Source organism: Melanostigma gelatinosum (genome assembly GCF_949748355.1).
Source record: "Melanostigma gelatinosum genome assembly, chromosome: 20".
In the NCBI taxonomy this organism is placed as follows: Eukaryota; Metazoa; Chordata; class Actinopteri; order Perciformes; family Zoarcidae; genus Melanostigma; species Melanostigma gelatinosum.
This window is the reverse complement of record NC_136653.1, coordinates 5,800,433-5,827,960: the sequence shown is the minus strand read 5'-3', so window position 1 is coordinate 5,827,960 and position 27,528 is coordinate 5,800,433. Positions and strand designations below refer to the sequence as shown.

Here is a 27,528-nt window from a genome sequence, read left to right as displayed (position 1 = left end):
ACTGTATATCGCGGTATTTCTTTTTCCGCGTTAAAGCATTAATTAATTAACGCCGAAAAGAAACGACCGGCCAGCGAGCGGTGAACAGCTGTTTGTGTGGCGTGTCTTCCGTTCTGTCACTTTCTGTTTTCTTCACCTACATTCCCCTTGTGTTGTTTAGGTTTATTTCTTTAGTTATTTATAGATGTGTGTCGCGATTAATCGCATTGTTATGGCAAAGTTCAATCATAAATTCAAAAGTTGTGTATTGCGCACTTTTATTTTAAAAGTACTGCTATATGAACAAAAGGGCAAAAAATTTGGTTCACGAGATGCCGGTAGCATGTTTTATACTTAATGTGAATATAATTCATACTTTGTTGGCATCTGAAAACCGGATGTTCGTCTGAAGAAACCGGATGTTGTCTCACGTTAATGTTTCCGCTAACTTTCAAAGTCCTTCACTCGCTCCCGATCTGTGCCGTTTAAATGTGTTTACCGTGAATGTCAGCATATAGGTGCACTAAAGTGTAAGTGTCTGCTGAGTTGACCACGGAGATCTGAGTGTCTGCTGACTTTACCGCAGCGATGTCCAACTGACTATAGGATGTTTGCTGGCTTTTATCCCACTGTTCTTGTCAACCTCTTGTTGTTATGTATATGTATTGTCTCTTGTCTTTCAATTAAAACAAAACAAAAAAAAAGATTATAATAACAAAAAAAAGAAAATGCGTTAACGCGCATTACAAATAATTGTCCGCGTTAATGAGGTTGCGATCCGCCATTGGAATGTAAAGAAGAAGAAGAAGCCGCCACATGTACAGCTTCTTATCACCCTCTATGTACTAACGTACATGTATAACAAATACCACACATATTACGGTAATCAGTGTTGCATATGTGTCTGACCTAAATACCTTTTGTTGTTCAGTCTTTGTTCATCCTGCATCGCTCTGTTCTTTAATTTAACGTTACTGCTGCGACAGAGCCTCTCTCCGCTGTTAGCATACTGTTAGCGAGCTTTACCCAGCATGCAGTTCGGCGGAGAAATTTTATAAATGTACAATTATTAGTGCTACAAATTGTTTATCTGTCACAAACTGTTGTGTCGTGGTGTTTTGCCCTGTTAAAGAGCGTTAGTTGTGGGTTGTTAATTGTTATAAAGTTATGACCATGACTAGGGTTCCCTCTCAATACAGGTACGACAACTAGCTCCGACTGTAGCACTCCTAGTGGCGAACAATATATTTTGCTGCCTGTTGAAGAGCAACAGAAGTTGTTTTGGCTGTGCACCGTATGACAGTTTATGAGAAATTCATATCGTACGGGAAACTAACACCGGTATACCGATTGAACCGGTATACCGATTGAACCGTATACCGCCCAGCACTACTTTCGACCACTCTGAAGAAAAGTGTTTTCTCACATTTCTAAACTTTGCTTATGAAACCTTTTCTGTTGCAACTGTATTTTTGTCACTCTTGTCTTTGCTAATTGTATTAGTGTGACTGCTACATTAAGTAGTCCTCCCCTCCATGTTTTTCTTATGAATATTTATGCATATGTTCTGTTTTTCTGTTGAATGTGCAGGGCTGTGACGGGCATCGCTGTGTCTCTTGATGGAGCCGCTATTTTCTCCACATCTCAAGGTCTAGAGAATATCTTAAATAAATCAAGAGACAGATATTGATTATTGTAGAGGCACAAAAAACAGATCAAAAGACAGGCACTGACTGCAGTTTAGTGTTACTGTGTGCTGAGATTTTATATGTGCTCAGCATTATGGCAACGTCTGCCTCTAGTGGCCCTCTGGGGTTCTTCTGTTACCATAGTGGTGCAAAGTGATGTCATCGCAGTCAGAATTTCACTCAGGAATTAAAGGAATAGCACAACACTTCAAGTTGCAATTCGTTTGTCCATCAGAAGCATTAAGGTTACAATTTTACAAGTAGAAAGGGCGAACAAGATTGCAGATTGGTTCAAAAGGCACTGATTACAGTTCAGTTTAAGCCATATGTTCCTTGACTGTAGTGTTGTTTTCTCATTGGTGGGAAAAAGGGTACTGATCTGTATCACTCTTTATTCCAGATACAACCCTTAAAATGTTTTCCAAAGAGTTGAAGGACTTCCAGAGAAGCATGTCCTTCTCTAACATGGTATGCAGCTGGATTCACTTTCCAATTCATCGTCCCTCTAGTCCCGTCGAACTCTCTCCAAACAATAAACCACTTTGCTATTTTACAGGCATTATCATCATGTTTGATGCTGGCAGATGGTAAAACGGTGGTGTGCTCTTCCTGGGACAACAATGTGTACGTATAGTCATTACCTACATATGATTTTTATTATGATGTGCATGACTTCACACACTGACCCACATGTTTCTCCTCCCTTAGTTATTTCTACTCCGTCCCATTCGGTAGGCGGCAGGACACACTGATGGGTCATGATGATGCAGTCAGTGAGATGTGTTGGTTTGATGAGCGGCTGTACACTGCGTCCTGGGATTCCACCGTGAAGGTAAACACTCAAGTACTGTAATGAGGTTATTCGATTGTTATCCAGCCATGAATTTATCAGGCATCTTGTCATTTGGACAAGTTGAGTGAAAGATACGAATAATACACAATGTCAGCGAACATCGCATCGTTGTTGCAGACACATGTGGTGCATGTATTTCTTTTATGGGTTATGTACGTGTTCAGTTGAGAGGGAAGAGTTGATGATGCTGGTCATTTCACAGGTCTGGCAGTGCGCTTCTGATAGCTCATCCAGTCACAAGAGATCCCAGTTTCAGTTACTGGCTGAGTTGGAGCATGAGGCTGGGGTGAGTGAGGAAGATAACTCTGTATTTTAATTGACTTCATTCAGAGGAGTTTGAACTTGTTGGGAGTTGGGTCTGAACACTGAAAAGTGGCAGCAGCACTCAAAACATACAGATTCGTTTTCCCCATGTAATCTCGCTCACACCCATGTACAGGTGAACACCATTGGTTTGAATCCAGCGGGGACTCTGCTGGTTTCTGGCTGTAAAGATGGGGCCGTCACCATCTGGGACACCAGCAGCTACGCAACACTGCAGCAAGTCCACTGCCACACTGGAAATATCCACCACACGGCCTTTAGTCCGGGTATGTGTCAAATGGAGCCAGTATGCCACTTTTTGCCGGTGTTTAGTTGTGAAACTGTTACATGTGTACAGTACACCACCTGCCCTCACAAGAAGTGCAAGAGGTGAGGTTCTTGTTTAGTTTATTAGATCCTAAGTCTTAGAGACTGCCTTTCAGGTGGTGCATTGTGGCTTTTGTCTTGAAGGGTCAGTATAGATCACAGTAATTACGGTAGTGCTGGCTTGCACCTCCATATTTAGCCAACCAACAATTGACAGTTAACACAGGGTCACCTAGAAACCACGACTAAAGTAACAACTGTGATTTTTACATCCTCAGATAGCCGACACGTCCTCAGTGTCGGTGCCGACTCGTGTATGCAGGTTACTGACGTCCAGACCGGGATGGTGATCTCGACTGTGAAAGCTGTGGAGGAGCAGAGGTAAGATCACAGCATCTGCACAACATGAAAGGCAGATGGCAGCTTTACCCGAACCAAGAGGTTACAGCAGTTAAAGGACCCTAGAAAGCTGGATGTATGGATGGATGGATGGATGGATGTATGGATGGTTCTACATTCTTAAAACTAACTGAAGGGAATTTCTGCCAACTTTGCTCAAATGTCCACTTGAACTCAAGGATGAACTGGCAGTCAAAGCTCACTGTTTCCTCACAAAACACATTTTCAGCCACAAGTACAGAATATATATGTGAATTGTGACAATTTCACACAAATGTCTCAAAGGACGTAAACTGCAACTGGTATATTTTAGTTTTCGTAATGCTGTTGTGTTGAATTGGCTTTCTGCTGTGCAAGTGGTAGAATTTGTATTCCATGTTCAAGCCAAGTCCAGAACTTTGTCTTGGCTTGTGTGTGTTTGCCATTGAAAACAAGTAGTATTCATGGTGCTGGCTGATGCTGCAAGTCAAAAGGATTTAACATCTGTGGGTCCAGGTGTTTCTGCTGGGACGGGAACTCAGTGCTGTGTGGGGGACAGTCTGGAGACCTCCTGCTGTGGGACCTGCTCAGCAATACAGTCACCCAAAGGATCCCTGCGCATTCAGGTACATCTCACCTGGTTAAACATCTTTGTGAACGTTTTGTTTGTTATATTGAGCAACAGTATAACAGCTTTTAAGTGCACAAATTTCTCTAGCTACTAATACTACATGTAAATAACCGTTTTAATCATCACATCGTTGCAATATGATAAAGTAGGGTTTTGTAAGTTATTATAATGCTAAATATGTTCATTATGAAAATGTCTTTGCACAGGCGCTGTCACAGCCATGTGGATGAGTGAGCTGTGCTCCACAGTGATCACAGGCGGAGAGGACAGACAGATAATCCTCTGGAAGCTCCAGAGTTAGAGGACCGTTTGTGCACATCATATGTGTTGGGGAGACTCCCAGTGCAACATACTGGCCAAGTATCTGACTTTGAACAGAGACTCATTAAACAGTTGCAAGGAGCTGAACCCAAATATACAGTATTACAGAGCAGTCGGAGGGAGATGACGATTTAAAAACTGTTCGAAATCCAGACAAAAGGTCACATACAGTCATGTTAGTTCATAGCTATCTGCATATTGAGAGAAAATGTCCAATTGCAGTTTTGTGCATGAGAGCAGGAAGCTACAACCGTGTACACACCTTATTTTTTCAGCTTATTCTACATACGTGTGGATTTCTTTTCAAATGTATTTGTTATGCGTCATGTTACAGTTTTTTTTAAATTATGTTTCTATAGCTTTATGTGCATTTTATTTTGTGAAGTGGACTTAAAATATCTGTCACAAGCTTCAGGCTGCTCTGGTGTTGTAATTTAAATAACACTGATCTTTAGAAGTATTGTTTCCTGTCTCCTGTTTGTGACTATTTCTTTGACCTCTAGAGAACTTTGTTATTCTGAGCTTTGCAGGTTGCAACCATCATAGTATTGTCCACAAAAACATCAACCATTTTTATGTCACAAGCTAAGTATGTTTCAAACACAGTGCTTTAATGTTTGCTCATCTCCAGCACCACATTTTAACCCGGCAATGCCTCAGGTTTTACATTAGTAGGTTGACGCTTAACAGTACGTGTTGCTTTCACCATAAACATCTTAACATTGTTTTATACAAAAATAACACAAACTTGAAACATATTGTTAACCATCAGATTTGGATACTGGCACCGATCAGGCTAAATCAAATGATTGAGGAATCTACAGACATTTACAAGGTGACTGTTATTAGATTCAAATGACAGATGCCCCGTTTCTGTCTTCTTGTGGGCCTTCCAGTCGCCAATGAAAAGTGTAATATACAGATTTGATGTGGTGGAGCTCATCACACATCCCACTTTCATTTCTGCTGCCCATCGCTTTTCTGTGGACATAAGACAGAAAAAGAAAGCATTATGTCATTGTGTCTTGAGTAAAACCTGCAGTGTATCCTGTAAGTTTGGTACCGGTTACCCCATCATAAATAGTTATCAATGTTCTGAACATTTACAAATGTGCAAGGCTACTTGTCAACAACCAAATCAAACGACCCCAGTTGTCTGTATGAAGAATGCTGCCTCACTGTAAAGACTTTACCTTGATGAGTCCTTTGCGGAAATTGGCAATAAGTTTAATTAGTTTCAGTGTTGGTGGTTTTTCTGCAAGGAATCTCAAACCTTTCGGCTTCTCCTCATTGGTTTTAGCAGGTGCAGGTGCAGGGCCTTTGGCTTTGGTAAGTTCCCTTCACAATCACACACAGACACAATCCTTAATGGGTTGCATTACAGAATTGATTTGGCACATTTGGATTTTATGGAGTATCACAAAGATTTGACCACGGTTTTTAGAGGTTGGTGCTGATAAATCACTTGTTAAAATGGACCCAAAGCCACAATGAAACTTTTGCATACCAAATATGACTGTAAATAACTTGCCTTCCCTTCCTGGCCAACACTTTCTGAGACTCTGGGTAGTGGATGAGGATATCAAACAGATCTTTCTTCTCCAGGACAAAAAGGTTAACGAAGCCATGCGCTTTCACGTTAGCTGTGCGCCTGTTTCCTCCATCTTTGGCAGACTGTAGTAAACTGTGATGGGGACAGAGGCAAACAAAATGCCATGTGTCCAGAGTGTCTATTTCAAATAACATTGGTCTCTTGGGAAATGCAGCTGGGGACTGATGGTTATATTGACTGTACAATATGACTGCACTGCTACAGCCATCTATGTATACTATGCCGTACTACAGTTTATATTTGTTTAAGGCAAGAAAATGGTACCAGATTTAACTGAAGCAAATATGTTCTCCTTGTACAATACTTATCAAGACACTTACTGGATGATGAAAATGAAGTCTTGTTGAATTTCTCTTCAGCTCTTGTTTTTGTATGTTCTATTTGTCACAGATCACGAAATGCAGACAAACCTGATTTCTCCAAACACACATCCAGCCTTCAGTGTGACAAACGCAATACTGTTGTCGGGTCCTCCCACCACCTGCACCGCACCACTTTTGATGACGTACATCTCTTTACCGATGTCGCCCTGCAGAGGAAGATGCAGAACATGAACGCAGAGGTCATCATTACACTCAGATAATGAAACCTTGAATATGTTATTGTTTATTTGCTTCATGATGATCGCCAAGGTTTATCATTTACACACAAACACATGTACTCACTTTCTTCACAACAAAGTCTCCCGGTAGATAGACAATTGACTTGAGCCTCAGCAACATGTCCACCAACATCTGCTGGTCACAGCCCTGGAAGAGACAATATCATGTATCCAATTCCACATATCACATTTTCTTTAATTCTCTCAAATTATTAGGAGGACATGGTGACTGCTGACTCACCTGAAACAGTGTGATCTTCTGAAAGGTTGTCAGGTTGATGTCCACAGCGATGGCAGTTTTCATCACCAGAGGCATGCTGTCCAGCACCTCAGACTCGTCTGGAAGGGACACAGATAGCTTAACATACAGTAAGCTTTTAAAAGCAAATTCTTGACATATCTGAAAAATTGCTTTGTCATTTTGATATTATTCTGGATCATGTGAGAGCTTAAGTGTCTCAGTAGGTTTTTGTCATTTCTGACTTAAGAATTGTTTAGACTCACTCAGCATGCCCTGAGCTGTCCAGGTGTAGTTGTACCAGGTCCGGATTCTGTTCTGGACAGATTTGGGGATCCCGTAGGTATTCATGTAGTCAACACAGCCATCCATAGATGTCCTGAAATATGTCTTTCCTGCTGTTGCTGCTCCTATGACATCTCTCATCTGAGAGAGCGAAAGAAAGACAGATGGACAGGGAGCGTGTTTGATTCCAATATACATTGTGAAGATAAGCTTTTGGTAGGAGGTGTGATATGATAGTTATAAATATACAAACCTACCTGTCCAATCAAACTAGAGAACACAAAGACGCCAATAAAAAAGTTGGTCAACTGAAATGTTATCTCAAAGGTGGTTACAGGCTCTGGAAGACCACCGATGTTGATAAGACTGCGGACTGCAAAGTAGTAACAACGCAGGTACCTGTGGAAGGACAGAGTACATCTTCATTTTATTTCGATAACAAGAATTAATGCCTTGCGGTCGCCAAACAGTCGAGTTACAGTGTACACCAAGATCTGTCCAAAATGTCATCACTTCATCATGTTATTCTATTGGACATTTGTGTGAAATTAGCATATGGGCATGATAATTCTTGAGTTATGCTCAAAAACTTGTTTTGTGAGGTGACTTTAAAAACAAATTCTAATCCGTTCATCCTTGACAAAGTCGATGTTTGTGCAAAATATGAGATGCCCATAAAACGTTCCAGAGATATCGCATTCAGAAATCGGATGAAACTGTGCACGCACATACAGACATGATTAAGATATTATTGTATGTATTTCCTAAAAAACTCATTAGTATGCCACATACAAAGTTATTTAAAATCAAGCTTAACTTTGCAATAAAGAGTCACAGTACAGTATGCCAAGAAAATGTCATAGAATAGTATGTACAAAACATAAATTCATAGTGTAATAATAATAAAAAATGTAACGGTATAGTTTGTCAAAAAGTCCAAGAATGGTATGTCCCAAAAAGTTACAAGCAAAATACATAATTGATAAAGAATTTTAAAAGTAATGGTAGTGTGCAAATGTATAAAAAGTCAAAATATTTATAGTATAGTATGTCAAATAAGTTATGAAAAAGCAATAGTTTACTTTGAAAAAACGAAAAGAAAAGTAGTTGTATACTATGAAATGAAATGGAAAGCAATAGAAAGTCAGTGTTGTATGTCCAAAAATAATTACATGCATCATAAAAAGGCATTTATTTTAATGAAAAGTCAAGACATAGTACATTATGTGTGAAAATTCATAGCATAGTATGTCATGAAAATGTCATGGTATAACATTAAGCTAAAACAGGCTTAGAGTATAGTGTGCCAAAAAGTAACCATGTGGTATGTCATGAAAAGTATCACAGTGTAGTTTACCATAAAACATTTCATATAAAAAGGTCATAGTATATTATGTTATGAAAATGTTAGTAAAAATGTTGGTATGCCTTTAAAAAGTGGTATGATATAGTATGTCATAAACTATAATTACCACCTTGCGGTTGTATGCCTCTGCCAACCAGTCAAGTTGCACTTTTCACCCATGTTTTCCCAAAATGTAGTCTCTTTATCATCATAATTAATTTAGACAGTGTAACATTTTCATAATTGGCATATGAATTCTTGAGTTATGGCTAAAAATGCATTTTGTGAGGTCACGTTGCCCTTTATCCACAACAATCAACTAGTTCATCCTTTAATTCCAAATGGATGTTTCCCTCCAGCCATTCTTGAGATATCGCTTTCACAAGATTAGGACAGACGTGAGGTCACATCAATGTAATTAGTTCATCCCAGAATCCATCTTGACGTGTATGCTAAATTTGAAGGAATTCCCTTCAGGCCCAGGTTGCCTGCCTTGCCTTCAGTAAAGTCTGACCCTGGTGGAGTTTTTTCGTATGAACGAGAGTGCATTTCCCTGGTGTTTCTCACCGTGAGTAGCCGCTACTTGTGTGTGTGACGCAACTATTTTGTGGCAGGTGTTGGAAGTGCAGTGTTGAGAGCGATGCTGATTGTATGAGCCGCAGGCAGCAACACCACGGGACAATAATTTGGCTTGTTCTGAACAGACATGTTTTCAACTAGCAGTGCACCGGCACAGTAAATAGGGAGGGATTTACAATAGTCATTTTCAGCACCATGGACAGAGTCACAAAGAGGGGTTGGCTCTCAGGTTTTCAGCACCACGGAGAGCTCTGGCAACGACGTCTATAAATCTCCTGGCGTAATTCTGTCATATGCATTGAATGTGTTGTAACTATGTTATGTTGTTCCTTCTGTACACATGACACATATTGCACTTCTGTCCATCCTGGGAGAGGGATCCCTCCTCTGTTGCTCTCCCTAAGGTCTCTTCCTCTTTTCTCCCCGTTAAAGGTTTTCTGGGGGAGTTTTTCAAGTTCCGATGTGAGGGTTCTGGGACAGAGGATGTTGTATGTGTACAGATTGTAAAGTCCTCTGAGGCAAATTTGTGATTTTGGGCTATACAAAATTGAACTGAATAAATCACAATTGAGACAAAATTTTAAAAAGTACATGCGCCATGCCCTCTCCATTATACACCCATGTGGTCGTCTTAATACCCTGGTGCATGGAGGCAATGTAGTACGCACAGCTGTTGAGATGGAGGACGAAGAGCAGGTAACCTGCGGTGCGAGTCACTCTGCGTTAGAAAGACAGCGATAGAAAAGCATTAGAAGAAACTGAACCAATCAGTGTATACCGTAATGGTCATTTTAGTTGCAAGTACTATGATAAAGTAGTGGAAAAACTATAAACAAAACAAATAACAGCATATATACTGGCTGTGAAAAAAAGCAGAAGATGCAAAACGTAACAAATAAAATTGATGACTGAGTATTCAGAACAATGTATAATCTGTAGAGTTTGAACAGGAGTGTCAGGTAATATCCAAACAATGTATGTACAAAGACGAAACGACAAGCAATTGAAAAGTAAATGGTAACTCTGAACAAGCACCATTTTCTGCTTACAGCCAACTTAACAACTCAACCGTACAGTTGATCTAACAGTAGAAGTTTACAAACTGTACTGAGAATTTGATTTAAAAAAAAGATAGTATTGATTTTTTCCTGTCTTTGTTCCAGGAGCATTTACCTCCAGATGTAGGCCTTGGCCATGATACTCTCAAGTTTATCGCTGAAATCAAAGAAGGACTCCATCTGGAACACACAAGAAAGCAAACAAGGACTGGATATATGAAGCCTTTTGAAACTAAAATATTTACATTTACATTGTTTTCTTCATTTACATCATTAGTAAACAGGATCATTTGGCTGCCTACCCTGATGAAGCGGTTGACTCGGTATATGGCGGAGAATTCAAAGTGCAGGCAGAGAAGGTCAAAGGGGAGGATGCTGAAGATATCAATCTAAAAAGAGAGGAATAAAAAACAAAATGTAAAACTTGGATTTGTTTCATAACAGGTTTGTTAAATTTCATGATTTGATCCCCATAACTCCCGCAAAAGATTAACTTTGGCGGGACACACACATTGGTGGAGGAAGTAAGAAGATAATTTACTGAAGTAAAATAAGTGGTAACACATTGAGAAAATACCAGTAAAGGTCCTTCATTTAAAATTTGACTCAAGTAAAATTATCTGCTAAATCTACTTCAATCATTAAAGTAAAGGTAAATTACTGATATATTATTATTTATGACATTATTAGATTGTTAATACTGATGCACTATAATAGTATTTAACCCTCGCAGCTGGGTCACAAGACAAATCTGAGATAATAAGATAATACAGACAAAACAGAGGTCTGCAGCACACATTTGTAATAATGCTTTACTTTTTTTGAGAAATAATGACTCATTTCAGTTCTTTGAGCAGTTCTGCCCATGGGCAGTTTTTGAAATTAAACTATGTGAGAAGTTAAGGTGGGAACTGTCTCTTCGATGGAACTGCTATGAACTCTGTCATCTGACACATGAACAAACACTGTTTTGTTGTAAGGGGTCACAATCCAAAAAGGTTGGCAACCAACGGTTTAATCTTTTACCTGTTGACAATCCAACAGACATACTGTCTTTCAGAGGCTTTAGCGGGCTCAGTTTTAAAGCTAGTGTGAAGCTGCTGGTATCATACAAAACTATACCTAGACCTAAGGGCGAGAGGTTAGCGTCGTCTTATATTTCATAGTTATATTAGCCAGTAACTACGGCTGTCAGATAAATGAAGTGGAGACAGAATCACCCTAATAATGAAGTAATGTACAAATATAATGAGACATTTTACTGTATTTAATTGCAGTACTTGTAAATGTACTTCGTTAGTTTCCACTACTTGACATATCATTACCATCTCACCTTAAATCGTTGTGATTTCCGATAATGTATGTAGAAGGCGGCTGCAGCCTTAGCTGCTCTGAGCTCCGGTGTGGACAGCCCTCACACCAGTGACCAATCACACCAGTGACCAATCACACACCGTTTTACAGTTCAGGCGAGTTTAACAACATGCAAACTGTCACAGATTACACACAAGTCACTCATTGTGGCGCTCAATTTAGTTTTGTGACTTACAATAACATCTCCGGCTTTGACAAACTGTAGTCGGGGCTGCCAAACAGTGATGTCATTAACATTCACTAGATCACTAAGAATGTCGAAAAATATCCAGTAGCGGTTGTTGGTTTCATTATGGAAAGGGAAAACCAACCGCTCAGTGCAAAACCAAATGTTGTAGTTGAATGCCAACGCTACCACTGACAACCAGGCAATGTACCGACGATCTGGAGAGAAAAAGACATACAGGTTTATTTGTTGTGTTTATGTTCATTTAATCTCAGCTGCCCTGTTCCCTGTGTGCACCATACATACCTAAAGGATCTAAGGTTTGGCCCAGTGTGACATCCATCTGGTTCTCCATTGGACGGAAGAGGACATCGAAGAAGGAGCAGCTGATGTCTGGGAGGAGCTTCGCTTTCTTCTTGGCCTCCTCCACCAGCCTCTCCTCCTCGGCTTTCTTCTCTGCCTCCAGCCTTTTCTCCTCGTCCCTTTTCTTCTTCTCCTCTGCCTTTTTGGCCGCCTCCTCTGCTTTCTTTTTGGCCACTTCTTCTTTTGCTATTCGCTCCTCTTCCTTCAATCTGATGTAGTCCTCCTTCCTTAGAATAGGTGCTAAGCAGACAAAGAGAGTGACGGAGAGTTAAATGGCCCTTTGGCCTGTTTTCTGTCTGCATGTTGCTTTGAACATGTCCGTACTTACTGACAGGTGGGGTGATTTCTGGCGAAGTGGCATAAGGGTCTATGGCTTTCTCTCTGAGGAGCTGTGTCCGCTCTTTTGCCTTCTTTATTATACTTCTGAGCGTATCATCTATTTCACGGAAGTAGACAACAGGTGGAGGAGGAAGAGGGGCCTCTTCCCTGAAAACAGGGAGCAAAGGAAAAATAAGGGTGAATAAAAGATTACCAGAGAAAAGGAGATGCTAAATCAGAGAGGAGGAAAGTGAGGGGGCTGAGTTGGAGAATCATTTTATATGGTGAAGAGTATCCTCAGTTAAATGGGACAATTTTGCAAATGTGGCAGTATAGTTCATGTAATTATTGTCACTATTCATCTGCAGAGATGGAAGAAAAAGCAGACACACAACCCTAAATTAGCTCTATCTCATAATAATCTATATTACAAACACGTTGGACTTCTGTTTTCACTTTTATCTGAACCCAAGAGAAAACATAGTATTTTATGAATATGTTATATTAAAACCTCTCTAATCTCTATTTCAGCAATTGTTCATTTGCCAATACAAAAAAACATAAATTCATTAAATCATCTGCAAAGAACAAAATTAATTCTGGCTTTGAGTATTTCACTTGCATGTGAATGCTCTAAGTGATCGTCCTCAGTCACAAATATCACTAAGCTCCTAATCGCCTTTCCTACTTTTGGAGTCACAGGCTGAGAGTCGCACTGTGATCATGGAACTAGCACACAGTACGTCCACTGTACGTATTGTGAGGAGCGCTGAAACAATGCAGGCTGCAGAGCTTGCAGCTACTCATACTGTTCTATCCGTTATAGATAGTTCTGTATTCGGAGATTAAATTTAACAAGTTTAGATTTTAAATGGCTGATATTAGCAGGAACAGTTATGTCTTAAATTTGGAAATTATGTAAATACTGAATGCTACAAAGTAAAAAAAAACAATCACATATAAAGGAACATCTGCACTAACATTTCTGGAGGTATATTTGTTCACCAGGTTGTACCACACAAAGTACCACACTGTACTTGTGTCACACTTTAGATCAGATGCTCTCAAACATTGTCATTATACAGCTACACAGACACTTAATATACTGTAAGTATGAGTAGGGTATAGCTAACTAGAAAAAGCATTTCCTGCTGAAAATGCGTTGGAATGCTGAAAACTGAAATTAATCGCAAATAAATTGCTGAAAATAGATATCCAATTCAAAAACAAATTGCAAAAACCTTAATAATTCAAAAAGTTTAAAGATTACAAATATGAAAGGTCATATCACACCTCTTCTGAAAGAGCTGAAAATTGACATTTGAACTGTTTCTGAGGCTTAAAAAAATGCATCAGTCGTGATATTTGTAGGAGTATAAGTTGTAGTAGAAGTATTATTAGTAGAAGTATTAGTATCATTAGAATAACTACTACTACTAGTAGTAGTAGTAGTAGTAGTAGTGATATTTGTAGTAGTAGTAGAAGTTGTAGTAGAAGTATTAGTATTTAGAAGTATTTGTATTTAGAAGAAGTAGTAGCCGCGTATCAGTAGTAGTAGTAGTAATAGCTGTAGTAGTGGTCGTGGTATTTAATATAACAGTAGTAGTAGTAGTAGTAAAAGTAATGGCAGTATTTGAAGTAGTAGTAGTAGTACTAGTAGCAGTCGTACTAATAGCTGTAGTAGTATTAGTACTAGTAGCATGAATAGCAGTAGTAGCAGTTGTAGTATAAGTAATAGTAGTAGTGGTAGTAATAGCAGTAGTGGTAGTAATAATATTGATGGTAGCAGTAATAGCACTAATAATAGTAGCAACAGCAAAAGTTGTAGTAGAAGTAGTAGCAGCAGCAGTAGTAAGGCAAGGCAAGGCAAGTTTATTTGTATAGCACATTTCAACAACGAGGTAATTCAAAGTGCTTCACATAAAACCATTAAAAGCATCAAAACATAAGGCAAAAGAAAAGGAGATTTAAAAACAATTAAGAACATTCATTAAAACATTAAAAAACAGTGCAAGAAATAAAATGCAGTAGTAAAATACAGAAATGCAGGAAATTGATTAATATATGAATTGAATGTGGTTCAATTAAAAGGCAGCAGCAAACAGAAAAGTCTTCAATCTTGATTTAAATGAGCTGAGGGTCTCAGCAGACCTGCAGCTTTCTGGGACTTTGTTCTAGATATGTGGAGCAGAAGTAATAGTCGTAATTCTAGAAATATTAGCAGTAGTAGTCGTTGTTGCAGTATTAGTAAGAGCATTCATTATTTCAACAAAAAAGCCTAATTTTGAGCTAAATGTTTAAATACAGTTAATCCATGAGGCTTTTATTTTGAAAGGGTGGGACTGGGTGGGGGAGGGAGGGGGAGAGGAGACATAAGCATCATGTTTGACACACATAAACAGAGGTTATTAAATTACAGGCTTCATCACAAGCAGTTCAGTTAGAGTTCACTCTCTGGGGCTTTTATTTTGAAATGGGGTGTGGGGTGTGGGGGAGAAGGGGAGAGGAGACAGAATCATAATGTTAGATAAACACCAACCGGTTATTAAATGACAGGCTCATCACAAGCATTTCAGTTAGGATTCATTCTGTGGGGCTTTTATTTTAAAATGGCGTGTGTGTGTGGTGGGGGCGGGGGGGAAAGATATATAAATGGGGTACCGTGTTCTGTGGAAGATGTTTTTGAAGCAAAATTTAACATTGGTCTCTATGGAGCAGAAAGTTGGTTTTCCTCTCAATTAACGGCTTCTGTGTCAAATGTGGAAATCTGTGGGATTCCACAGTCATTTTTCTACGAAAGGACAATATTAGCTTCTTCTACATCCAGAAATTACGCATGAAGAGTGAAGATTGTGGACACAGTGGCAAAACACAAATGTTTTTTTCACAAGAATCTCAAGCTGCTCTTCACTCTAGCGGTGACATCACGCACTCTAAGCTGCGCAATACACACCCATTATAAAGTCAGAAAAGGGCTGAAAAATCATAAAAGTTAAATTGCTGCAGTTCAAAAAGTTTAAAAGATATCAAAAAGCTGAACCATGTTGGCAATAGTTAAGGGTTTTCTCAACATTTGAAAGTTGAAATTGTGTCTGTAGCTGAAAGTATGAGGAAGTTGAAGGATTTGAAAGTTGAAGAAGTTTAAGAGGATTTGAAAATATTCTCCATAGAGATCCCATTGAAAATAAAAAGCTTAACAATTCAAAAAGTTTAAAAGTTAGAAATATGAAAAGTCATAGCACCCCTCTGATGAAAGAGCTGAACATTTTGATAGTTGAATGGTTTCTGTACCTTAAAAAATGGAGAAGAAGAGGTGGGACGGAAGAAATAGGGAAGAAGTTGAATAAAGATTCGAAGAACAACAGTTGCTTAACAGCATTCCAACAATAATGTTTCAAATCATTTGTGATGAGATTGTGACTAAAAAGCAAATGTTATCGAAAAATTTGTATTTCAGAAAGAAAAAGAATTCTGAATTAAGGTCCCTTTTAAAAGATTGAAATGTCAGTAGTACTGACATGTCCATCCAAATCCCATACACACTTAACCTGTGCAGGGTCGCAAGGGACTGGAGCCTATCCTTACTTGCACGACATTAGATAGACACAACATAGGATCAATTCTTACCCTTCAGCAACAGGAGCAGCAGCAGGAGCAGGAGAAGCAGGGGCCGGTCCTGAAGCAGGAGCTGGAAGAGAAATACAGCAGCACTCTTTAGTCAATTTCTAGCAACCATATCAAAGGGTTTTACATTTTTACATTGTTTTGGCTGACATGGATATTTGTCTGTATTCAGCCGGAGAGAGGCCGCTCCAGGATACGGCTGATGAAGACCCTTTATCACTTTAGCTGCTGAGAGCGAACAACTTTGTGGTTCCTTTACTGAAATTGCCCTCTGATACCAACAGAAACAGAAACATTCTCCTGCAATGGTCTTTTAGATGCCATACCCAGAGAGAGAGCCGTGTGTGCGTAGCTACGCATGAAAGGTTTTTCTCCTCACTGGGACAGAGGTGTAATGGAGACCTTCAGGATCCCAAAAACAAACAACCAAGACCAGCAAGGCGATTTATGTTATATTTTTCTAATTTAATGGTCAGCGCCAAAGAATGAGTGAGATCTGCTCAGGAGACACTTCAGTGGGGCAGCTGTTCAGTTTGAATGAAATGTTAATATTTCCTTTGAGATTTTGACAGTTTATTTTGTCAATCAATCAGACTGAAAAAAGACAGCAGCCCAATCGCGCTCCTGTAAAGTCTGTGAGGGTTTAGAGCTGTCCCATTGTCAAATCAGAACGTTTTGAGGGCTCTCTCACAGACATCTTGAGCCCTTTCTGTAAATTTTCATTTCTGCAGACTTTGCACAAGGGAATTACCCACAATTCATAGCAATGTGACGTTGAACACAGGATTAGCAATGGAAGCATGGGCCCAATCCCAATGTGCCCCCTAAAGCCTCAAACCCTGAACCCTCAAGGATTTACTGACGTGACCTGGTAAGTGGGTGAGTGTGAGAGACTGAGGGCTTGAAATGGTGTAAATAGGAATGGGACAGCACTTTGCTGCAATATATCACGTTTACCATGAAAACGACAAAAGATATGATGTACAATTGTGGGTATTTATTTTATACTTTGTACTCCCTGTTTTGAAAGTCTTCCAGGCTCTTTCCTCACAAGATGAGGTGATTTCATATAATATATTTACTCGTTTTTGTCAAAACAGGTTAAATGACAAAATCAAATATTTGATGAATAAATAAATATTCTCTGATTTCATGTTCATTTTTTCATTTGTTCATAAAGGGCTCAAAATGTCTGCAAGAGAGCCCTCAAACACTCGATGATTTGACAGTGGGACAGCCCTAAACCCTCACGGACTTCGCGGGAGCGCGCCTCAAAGTCCGTGAGTCCGTAAGGTGGGACATTGGGATTTGGCCTGGGATTGGGCCTTTCTCTTTCACACTCAACCATTTATCAGGTGATGTCATCCCTGAGAGTTCAGGGTTTAAGGCCTTACATTGGGATTGGGCCAGTTTGTGTAACGTACAAAATCACAGCTCGCACAATGCATCCTGGTACATGTATAGGCAGGGCTCAGCGAACAGGAGAAATCAGCTTTATTGGTCAATATACAGTAGCACGCACTGGGGAATTAATTTCTTCATTGCAATACAGTTATCAGCATTGATTAGACAGCCACAAGAGGTGGCACATTTTCCTTTTTAATAATTTTAATTACTGTAATAGACCCCCTACCTTCTTGCAGATTTTAATTCATAAAAATAAATCATTTAGAAATAAATATTTGAAGTAAACTTTTGCTCAAGAATCTGATAAATATATGATCTCTACTAAATGGAGTATACATTCAGATTAAAAGCTAAAATAACAATTACAAAAAAGTGCAGATTAGCATGGTTCTTATGATTTCTAATAAAAGTGCGCTAGGGAGCTGGACAGAAATAGATTTAAAGAACATTATGCAGTCTTTAGGAGGATATTTTGTCACAGTTAAGGTGAGCAAGGGAAGGACCCAAATGCAGATGAGGACTGACAGACTGGTGCAGTTCAAAGATCTATTGCAAAAAAGCTTACAGGCAGTGAGTCCAAATGCAGGCAGGCAGGTAACAGCAAGCAGGCAGAAAACAGGTAAACAGCAAACAAAACTCCAGCAAAGATAATGAGCCGGCAAAGAAGAACGGAACTAAGCTGGTATAAACTGACTACCAAGGGAAGTGGGAACAGCTGAGCAGGAGATGAGGCGAGTGCAGGACAGGATAAACTGACCAGGGCAGGGTAGACAATCAAAAGGAGGGAAAGCTCACAAAAACAGGAAGTAAAACAAATCAAGAGAAGAAAAACAGGAAAGGGACTAAACAAAGACAATATTGACAATATTAAATGTCACCCTGAAGTGAGACTCGTCACATTCACAAATGATGAAAATAAAGATCCATGAGATGAAAATCAAAGCAACCTAGATTACTTTACTACACTAGCTTCTGAAATGTATGAACAAGGTGTACTTCATGCCACTTCCTGTGCATTTACTGTACTTGGCGAGGACGTAAAGTGATGTGAATAGTACATGGCCTTCTTCCTGATATCAATTAATCAGCTGCAAAGCTGCATAACAGATGCTATATTTACAATATTTTATGTAAACAGCGTGCACCTATATTGCTCAGACACTGGTCTTAACATGTCTGAGTTCATTGACTCATTCCTCTGACTACAGATAAAACTCCTTATCTGTAATCAGAAAGACAAAGTGTCAATGATCTGCGTGCAGCCACATCAGCTCAAAATATTAGACCTCTCACCTGGTTGTGGTTCTTCCTTCATGGGCTCTTCTTCTTTCTTCTCTTCTTTTCTGTCCCCCTCTGTCTTCCCTTCTTCTTTTTTGTCCTCTTTCTTTGGCTGCTCTTTGTCATCCTTTTCAGGGGGCTTTTCTTCCTGTAAATAAACAATACTGGTACCAGTGTGCAGATGAAAGTGGACAAACAACGTCTTGAGACAAAAAGGGACAAAGCCCAACAATCAGCTGTAAGTGTTTGTAAGTGAATAAAGCATGCAAATGTCAAAGGGCTAAGTAGGTTTCACTTCTGATATTTGCTGATGATTAAGGTGTGTACATAACTACACTTGTAGTTCATCCTCAGCAGCGTCCCCTTCCTCAGTTTGAGGAAACATATTGAAGGCCCAGCAGTAAACCAGCAACAGTAAATCCACCCATGCAGGCCCACCCTCCCTGCTGAAGCTGCAGTGACTGGCCTTCATCAGTGCCAAGCTGCTTCAGAGTTGATCTGATTTACCAGCCACGGCTTACCTTTAAAACAGTGTGACGAGCAGGTAGCGAGTACTGAACCTGATTAATGCAATGGTGCACACATGCTAATACACATTCCCCTAAACCTAAAATAAATATGAAAAAATGCAGATTATACAAACATGAAGGTAAAGAAATGTTTTCGAAACACCTTTCTGTTCCAGGTGTTTTATAGTAAGATATTAAAAAGAGGCCAGGCCTTACCTTAGCTGGTGGAGGTGGGGTAGGAGGCGTGGCCTCACCTTCGCCAGAGGGAGGCTCAGGAGCCCCCATCAACTTTTTAAACCTGCTGAACATGGTGGGGCTCGGTGTGGGCTACAGCAAACAGGCCAACCAGTCCTCCTGGAAACGCTTTCCAATGCGGCAAGAGTCCCTGGACGCTCTGTAGTCCTTGTAATCCACACAACAGACTGAGGCAATTCAATTTCTTAGAAGCATGAATTCCCTCTGGGCACACCCCTTTCTCCTGAAGTCAACACCAGATCAGCGATCACAGCTGCCAGTCACTGCCAGGCATGACAACTGTCCTTTTGCAGTGCTGACTCCAGTCCACGGACCATTTAAGAGGCCTAATTTGAGGTCTAATTACTATCATTTTTTGGAAAAATGCATCTTCATAATTAATATTGTGTCTTCTTAATGATCAAATGAAAAAGGGAATTATTGTCAGCCAAAGTAGGTCAGGGATAGGATACATTTTCATTATTACAAAGTGGTTACCAATTCTGCCATTAAGTTTATTGAAATGAATAAAAACAACTGTTAGGTTTGCCTCTGCGTTCACAGAACTGATTGCATTTGTGGATATATCTAATTATGGGATAACACAAACTACATGGTAGACACTCACAGGCAGATGGTGTAAAATTGCTGGGGTTATTTCAGTCCACTCCAAGTTCACAAACACAGAGAGCACTTAGTTAATTAACCACCTCACAATGTGCCTGTCTGGCTAACGGGATTAGTTAGTCTCTCTCTCTCTCACACTCTCTCTCTATTAACTCCTTCTGTACAAACAAACAACTGACAGACAGATACATAACATGCAAACAAACAGGACAAGACACCACTGAAAGTAAACTTTAGTTAAGTCGAGAAATTATTTATTCAAGCAGATCTCATCAAAATAGTTTGTGTTTAAATACATCTTTGGAGTTTGAATCTGCTTGTTGTCTTAGTTAGGTGGGTTTTATCGAGCAGTTCTGCTGATCTCGTGTAATCTGATGGTGTCACGATCAAACAAGTCAACCAAAACGGGAAACAACAGCAGCATCAGCTTTAAACAATGAATCTTAAAATGACAGGAAATACACACTCAGTACAAAAGAGCAAGTAGTAAGAGGTTGAAAACAAAACTGTACATTCACTCCCAAAAAGGAGTCATAAAAAATGAGCTCACTACAATCCTCACTGGCCACTAGTAGCAGTCTGGGGGGAAAGAAAACACAAAGTATGGGTTTAGCAATCAGCATAACTGCAATAGCTTTGAAATGACCACATATAGATACAAATAGGCGTTTTTACCTTCAATTTGTCAAAAAAGTTCTTGTTAACGTGTCCACCGAAAGCATGCAGCAGTTTGGGTGTGGGTGGCTTGGGTCCGAACAGCGCCAGTCCTTTCTCCTTTTCCACTACTGCTTTAGCTGCTGCTGGACCCTTCGCCTTCATGAGTTTCCTGCACGCACAGAAACAGAGAAGCTGGCTCAACAAACAGCCTCTGGTATTATGCATATTGCAACGCTTATTCAAACATATTGGTTGTAAAAGTGGAGAATTGGCTGTTTTTAAAGAATTCTCTGAAAAAATTACCGTAGCTATAAGAAAAAAGAACAATTTGAAAATGTCAATTTGCCACTCAAAAATAGTAACAAGTGTTCTGATTTATGAGAGAGAAACGTAGTCGCATGTAGGTAACAACTGTAAATAAGTGCTACATGTAAGATCAGCAATTTTAATGATCTTTAAGTCATTTTTTATTCTTCAAAATTATAATTACAATTATAAATAGTAAAGACAATAAATAAGTTTGTTGATTTGTTTGTTGATTCACCACCTTCTTAACTTGTGGCAGTGTGCAGGTGCTCACCCCAGTGAGGGTGTGAGACAGTGTGTTTGCCTTCAGGCCTCTGACTCACTTTCCCTTCCTGGCCAACACTTTCTGAGACTCCGGGTAGTGCACCAGGATATCAAACAGGTCTTTCTTCTCCAGGACAAAAAGGTTAGCGAAGCCGTATGCTTTGACATTAGCTGTCCGCCTGTTCCCTCCGTCTTTGGATGATTGTAACAAACTGAGAAACAAAAAGATGTTATGACAATGTGAATTTGGATCTATCATCTTCTAATCAGGGGCATTACATAGTTGCACATTAAACATGATGTTTATCACAGTGTGAAAACTAGAATTAACAACGCTCTAAGGTTTCTTTCTTCAGACTTTGTATTTGTTTCTCCTACCTGATTTCTCCAAACACACATCCAGCCTTCAGTGTGACAAACACAATACTGTTGTCAGGTCCTCCCACCACCTGCACCGCACCGCTTTTAATTACATACATCTCTTTGCCGATGTCGCCCTGCAGAGAGAGCAGTTATTTACACATGCAGAAACATGACAAATACTGTACAGAAGAATAGACAGTAGATATTTACACAAAGGTTGTACTCATGGGGTTTTGAAGGATGATAAAGATTCAAATATAGAATTTCAGGTGACGATATAAGAATTTGAACTCGCTTTTTTTACGACAAAGTCTCCAGGTAAATAGACAATAGACTTGAGCCTCAGTAACATGTCCACCAACATCTGCTGGTCACAGCCCTGTAGAAGAAAAGCTATATTTAATTGACTTAATTCCCAGGCTGCAGTATGCCAAATTTGTTGTGTTTGTGGTGTCTTGAAAAGGCACCTTGAAAAGATCTATATTCTGAAAGGTGGACAGGTTGATGTCCACAGCAATGGCAGTTCTCATCACCAGAGGCATCTTATCCAGCAGCTCAGACTCATCTAAAAGCATCGAGATGAAACAGGGAATTTATTCTGGGGCTACAGAGGGAAGTAGTACAACTTTTTTAAGGTGATATATGTGAAGGGCGAACTGGTTTCTTACAAGGCTTTCTAACATTCTGTAAAAACTGAGCTGAACCAGTGTTACTGACCCAGCATGCCCTGTGCGTCCCAGGTGTAGGTGTACCAGTTGCGGACTCGGTTCTGCACCAAAGAGGGGATGTGGTTGTTCACCATGTAGTCCACGGTGCCGTCCATGGAGGATCTGAAGTAGGTCTGTCCTGCTGTGGCTGCACCGATGACGTCTCTCATCTGAGGCCAGATGACGGTAAGAACAAATACATCAACTAAGGAAAATAACTACTGGTCAATTACACCCCACCCCTTTTTGATACACAGGGAACCAGTGAAATACAGATGATGGGGTGTTAGTGAAACTAGTATGATTGTGATTTCTAACTCAAAGGGTTTCATTTATCTGTCACTACATTAACAAGACATGTGGGAAAAGACATGAAATTTAGAGGTGCTATCAGGTTTCCAGAGGAACTGAGCATGTTGGGACTCTCTCTGTTACCTGTCCAATCAAACTGGAGAACACAAAGACGCCCACGAAAAAGTTAATCATCTGAAAGGTAATCTCAAAGATGGTATGGGGTTCGTTAAGAACCCCGATGTTGATCAGACTGCGGACAGCATAGTAGTAACAACGCAGGTACCTGTGGAGAGGGTGGGGGCATTAGAGGGGCTGTTACAAACAAGTCTATGTGTCATTGGGCTGTTTTTTGGACAGACAGATAGAATATGTGTGTGCAAGTGTTTGGGAGGAATCATTGTTAATTCTCCCCTTTTTCTAGTTTGATTCCCTTGACGTCTTGCTGCCGAATTTTCACACAAAACAACTTTGCAAAATAATCCAAATACAGATTGATAAAAAAAAGATTACAAATTAACTACCTGGCCAAGAATGATGGACATAAAGAAAGCCCCAAAAAGGTAGTTTGTCATCTGAAAGATCTGTCCGAACATGGTGTCTGGAAATGGCAACTCAGCGATCAGCAGTAGGGACTTCTCCGCATAGAAGAAGCAGCGGAGGTAACTGCAGCAGAGATGGAACATACGAGACGTTTTTTTAAACTTGTGACTGTCTTTGGATATCTCAGGGATGGAGACAACTGGAACTCTGTTTCAGTGCAGCAAGCATTGCACTCTAAAAGCTATGTGTTGATGCCCATGTCGTCACATTTTGTTATGTATGGCAGCCCTATCAATTGTGTGTCTTAAAAAAACCAAAGAGGAATTACCGTACTTTTCGGGCTATAAGCCACTACTTTTTACCCCACGCTTTGAGGCGTTGGCTTATAGTCCGGTGCGCTTTATATAAGGATTTTTCTGTAGCTTTTCTCCACCACAACAACCGCAACTTCCGGTTCCGGTCTAACACAACATTTACTAGCTCCCGACACAGAACAGTTGCTACCAGCAACCCCTCTGCTACCAGCTGTTACTGACAGGGTCGCTACAATATGGATGAAGTACCTTTGACCTACCTCTCACTAGGACTGTTAACAAAAAAGGTTGAACAGCAAGATGCTTTTAACAGTACATGTCCGATTCGCTAGCTTCTAAGCTAATTTTAACATTACGGCCAATGGGGAAATGCTAACCGCGATTAGCATTAGCGAATATATAATATATCTTTGTACATCTTTTCATGCAGACATACTTGCATTACAGACTAAGGTCTCTCACGGCTACCAAACGAAAAGCAATGAGGCAATACCGGTAACTGTTGTTGCTCATAGCTCTGAATAGCTGTTGTGCTAGCAGCAACTGGCCAAGCCAGTTAGCCGTAAATGCTATTCAGAGCTATGAGCAACGTCGACACGCTGCATGAGAAGATCAGCTTTTTCACAATTGTGGCAAATCTTCCAGATATGATCTTAGTTCATGTATAATTGTGTTTACAATGGCTGGTATGATGATAGTCTGCTTTATCTCAGCCATTCGTTGTTATTCAGCCATTCAGCCATGAAGGTACCGGTACATGATGTGGTGTGTTCAAGGACCCAAATGCAGACTCCGGACAGCAGAGTTATATTGCAAACCAAGATGAGCTACGAGCAACAAGTTATTGCCTCGTTGCTTTTAGATTCTAATGAGAAGACACGCTGCTTCGTTTTACATCTTCAGTTTGGTAGCCTTGAGAGACCTTAGTCTGTAAGTATGTCTGCATGAAAAGATGTACGAATATATATTATATTCACTATATTCGCTAATGCTAATCGCGGTTAGCATTTCCCCATTGGCCGTAATGTTAAAATTAGCTTAGAAGCTAGCGACATGTTATGATGTTCAGAGAAGAAGACAACTTTAGTACCGGTACTGTTAAAAGAATCTTGCTGTTCAACGACAGTTATTGCGTGTTTTTGTGTTAGTGTTTTTGAGTGAGAGAAATAAATCATCTTGGTTTACAATATAACTGCTGTCCTGAGTCCTGTTGTTGCAGCTACGGTATTCAGAAGCTACAGGTACGAGCAACAAGTTATTGCCTCGTTGCTTTTAGATTCTAATGAGAAGACACGCTGCTTCGTTTTACTTCTTCAGTTTGGTAGCCTTGAGAGACCTTAGTCTGTAAGTATGTCTGCATTAAAAGATGTACGAATATATATTATATTCACTATATTCGCTAATGCTAATCGCGGTTAGCATTTCCCCATTGGCCGTAATGTTAAAATTAGCTTAGAAGCTAGCGACATGTTATGATGTTCATAGAAGAAGACAACTTTAGTACTGTTAAAAGCATCTTGCTGTTCACCGGCGGCTTATAGACCAGTGCGGCTTATCTATGTACAACTTCTTTTTTCTTTTAAAAATCAGCTGGTGCGGCCTGTATACCAGTGCGCTCTATAGTCCGAACTGTACGGTACTTTAAACTCATCATTAATTAATAAATCGTTAACTTAAATGACTGTAGTAAAAGTAACAAATGCGCTGATGGTCATCGATGCTGGTAAAAGTTTTTCCTTTTAAACTGGGACCAAGTGTCTTTTACACTGATCACATTACCGAAGTCTAAAAGGATCAGTTTTCATTTTTAATTTGACAAAATGTGGTAAACTATTAGCAGTGGTAGTATTCTCATGGTAAATAATAGACAGAAAGAGCACATTACAGATACTTAGATACACTTTTTAGAAGTTTACAATTCGGAGAAAAAACAAACAAGAATGTCATACACTGAAACGCAAGCAGGAATATAAAGTGTCTGTACTTACGCACTGCCCAGACCGGAGTAGACCCATTTAGTTTTCCCGATGCCCTGGTAGTCTGAAGCCACATAGTAGAAGCAGGCGTTGAGGTGGAGCATGAAGAGAAGATATCCAATGGTCCGAATCACTCTGATAGAAAAGTAAAGACTTTACTGTCTATTGCTCTGTATTCATTATTTTTTCACGTCTTAATGTTGTAAAAGGTGAGTTCCCATCAAACACACACTGATCTTTTCAGTTATTTTTTTAAATGATGTATATATGATACAACAAAAATGGCATTATCATACTTGCTTCATTTCTTTCATGTGACTAACCTCCAGATGTAAGCCTTGGCCATGATGCTCTCTAGACGATCGCTGAACTCAAAAAATGTATCAGCCTTGAGAGTAAGCATGAAAATGTCAGCCAAGGCCACCACAGGAAGGACACAGAATCTTTAATCAATTGACTGGCCTTCGTAACACATGATTAAATTCACCTTTAGCAGGCGATTGAATCTGAAAATGGACCTGAATCCGAACTGGACATATAGCAAGTCGAATGGCATGAGGGAGATCAGGTCCAGCTGTTGAGGAGAGACAGATGTGTGAGGTCACTGAGACGAGTTCACCCTAAGTTCAAAGAATTCAAGTCACAGTACCATGAATCTCTCAGAATCTCTGTAGTTCTTCTTTGTCACCGCTCTGTCTTTCTGAAAGGTGGAGAAAAACACATTGTCATTTTGTCATATCTTAAACCATTCTCAGTATCAGCCTCCATTGGCCGGGATTACATCAGACTTACTATGATGTCTCCTCCTTTGACAAACTGTTTGCGGGCCTGGAAGATGTTGGAGTCCGTGAAGTAGATGAGGTCGGCCAGCATATCCAGAACGAACCAGTAAGGGATGACGCTCTCATTGTGGTACGGGAAACACAGACGGGCTGTAAGGAACCAGGTGTTGTAGTTAAAGGCCAGAGTCACAACGCTCAGCCAGGCGATGTAGCGACGGTCTGTGAAAGGGTCAATGGTATGCCCCAGCACTGGGTCCATCAGGTCCTCAAATGGCTTCAGCACAATGTCCACCGAAAACCAGGCAGCATCTTTTAACTTGGTCTTCAAATCCTTTTCCTCCCTCTTGGCCTCTGCTTTCTTTTTCTCCTCCTCTTTCTTCTTCTGCTCGGCCTCCTTCTTTTTCTTCTCCTGCTCCTCTTTCTTCTTCTGGTCAGCTTCTTCCTTCTTTATGCGCTTCTCCTCTGCTTGCTTCTTCCTCTCCTCTATGACTTTTGTGTAGTTGTCTTTGCGCAGCAAAGGTGCTAAAAGGACTGCAATTTAAATATTCATAATTTGCAGCCTATAAAGCCCCAATGACAATCATAAGTCACAAATGTAAAGGTGTTTGTACTCACTGACAGGAGGGCTGATCTCTGGGGATGAAGCATTCGGATCAGTCACTTTCTCCTTGTAGAGATCCAGTCTCTCTCTCATGTGTTTGGCTATGGATCTGAGCTGCTCATCTGAATACTTGTTGATGACAATGGGAGCGGGCGGGGGAGGGGCCGACTCTTGTCTGAAGATGGAAAATAACATTAGAAAAATGAGCCACACAATCCTGTCTTTTAATCTGATGATAATGTGATAATGGAAGAGGGTAGATTGGCCTGTTTCTCGTGTAATGAGGGCGATAGCACAATATTTGTAGACCAGTCTGAGGCGATGTTCACTTATGATCAACAAGAAATATTTTATATTGGTTACGCATGCTGATAAAATAGCCTTAGTTAACCTAGTACAGAAAGACATTAGGTGAAGCTGCCTATCTGGCCCACACAAGGGCCCTTTAAACATGGTGTCGCATTAGCCAGCTAGAAATCAATGTAGAAAGACAAAACAATGAATTAACTGCACAAAACAAGGTCTGAAAACAGAGTCAGTTTCACTTGATGTCCAACCTGATGAAACTGTGGAAATCTACCTCAGTACAGTTCTCGAGTATATTTTAAAGAGATGCTCACAGCGAT

The 27,528-nt window shown here is 40.1% G+C and overlaps 3 protein-coding genes across 3 annotated transcripts in view; 1 reads left to right on the top strand and 2 right to left on the bottom strand.

Moving 5' to 3' along the window:
- nsmaf (neutral sphingomyelinase (N-SMase) activation associated factor) overlaps positions 1–4,931 on the top strand; it is a 16,303-nt gene extending 11,372 nt beyond the window's left edge. The window contains exons 23-31 of the mRNA XM_079292507.1: positions 1,570–1,628; positions 2,068–2,135; positions 2,224–2,291; positions 2,376–2,499; positions 2,723–2,806; positions 2,960–3,110; positions 3,429–3,531; positions 4,045–4,154; positions 4,366–4,931. Of these exons, the coding sequence (XP_079148633.1) occupies positions 1,570–1,628; positions 2,068–2,135; positions 2,224–2,291; positions 2,376–2,499; positions 2,723–2,806; positions 2,960–3,110; positions 3,429–3,531; positions 4,045–4,154; positions 4,366–4,460 (862 nt within the window). The 3' untranslated portion in view covers positions 4,461–4,931. The remainder of the gene's footprint in view (positions 1–1,569; positions 1,629–2,067; positions 2,136–2,223; positions 2,292–2,375; positions 2,500–2,722; positions 2,807–2,959; positions 3,111–3,428; positions 3,532–4,044; positions 4,155–4,365) is intronic.
- A 506-nt stretch (positions 4,932–5,437) lies between these two features.
- Positions 5,438–19,546, bottom strand: LOC306794288 (cyclic nucleotide-gated channel beta-3-like; the record flags this gene model as incomplete). Its single annotated transcript, XM_079292327.1, has 18 exons — positions 5,438–5,461; positions 5,674–5,818; positions 6,012–6,164; positions 6,503–6,621; positions 6,758–6,841; positions 6,935–7,032; positions 7,198–7,357; positions 7,474–7,615; positions 9,736–9,858; positions 10,314–10,378; positions 10,501–10,587; positions 11,532–11,584; positions 11,744–11,956; positions 12,045–12,341; positions 12,430–12,587; positions 12,634–12,649; positions 16,047–16,107; positions 19,454–19,546. 18 exons carry the CDS (start codon positions 19,544–19,546, stop codon positions 5,438–5,440), a joined length of 2,091 nt encoding a protein of 696 aa, XP_079148453.1.
- A 937-nt stretch (positions 19,547–20,483) lies between these two features.
- On the bottom strand, positions 20,484–27,097 carry LOC306794091 (cyclic nucleotide-gated channel beta-3-like; the record flags this gene model as incomplete). The annotated part of the gene is made up of 14 exons (XM_079291988.1): positions 20,484–20,677; positions 20,774–20,924; positions 21,385–21,537; positions 21,704–21,822; positions 21,984–22,067; positions 22,156–22,253; positions 22,406–22,565; positions 22,831–22,972; positions 25,532–25,654; positions 25,843–25,907; positions 26,007–26,093; positions 26,169–26,219; positions 26,312–26,823; positions 26,917–27,097. 14 exons carry the CDS (start codon positions 27,095–27,097, stop codon positions 20,657–20,659), a joined length of 1,947 nt encoding a protein of 648 aa, XP_079148114.1. The 3' UTR covers positions 20,484–20,656.
- Positions 27,098–27,528: the final 431 nt, after the last annotated feature.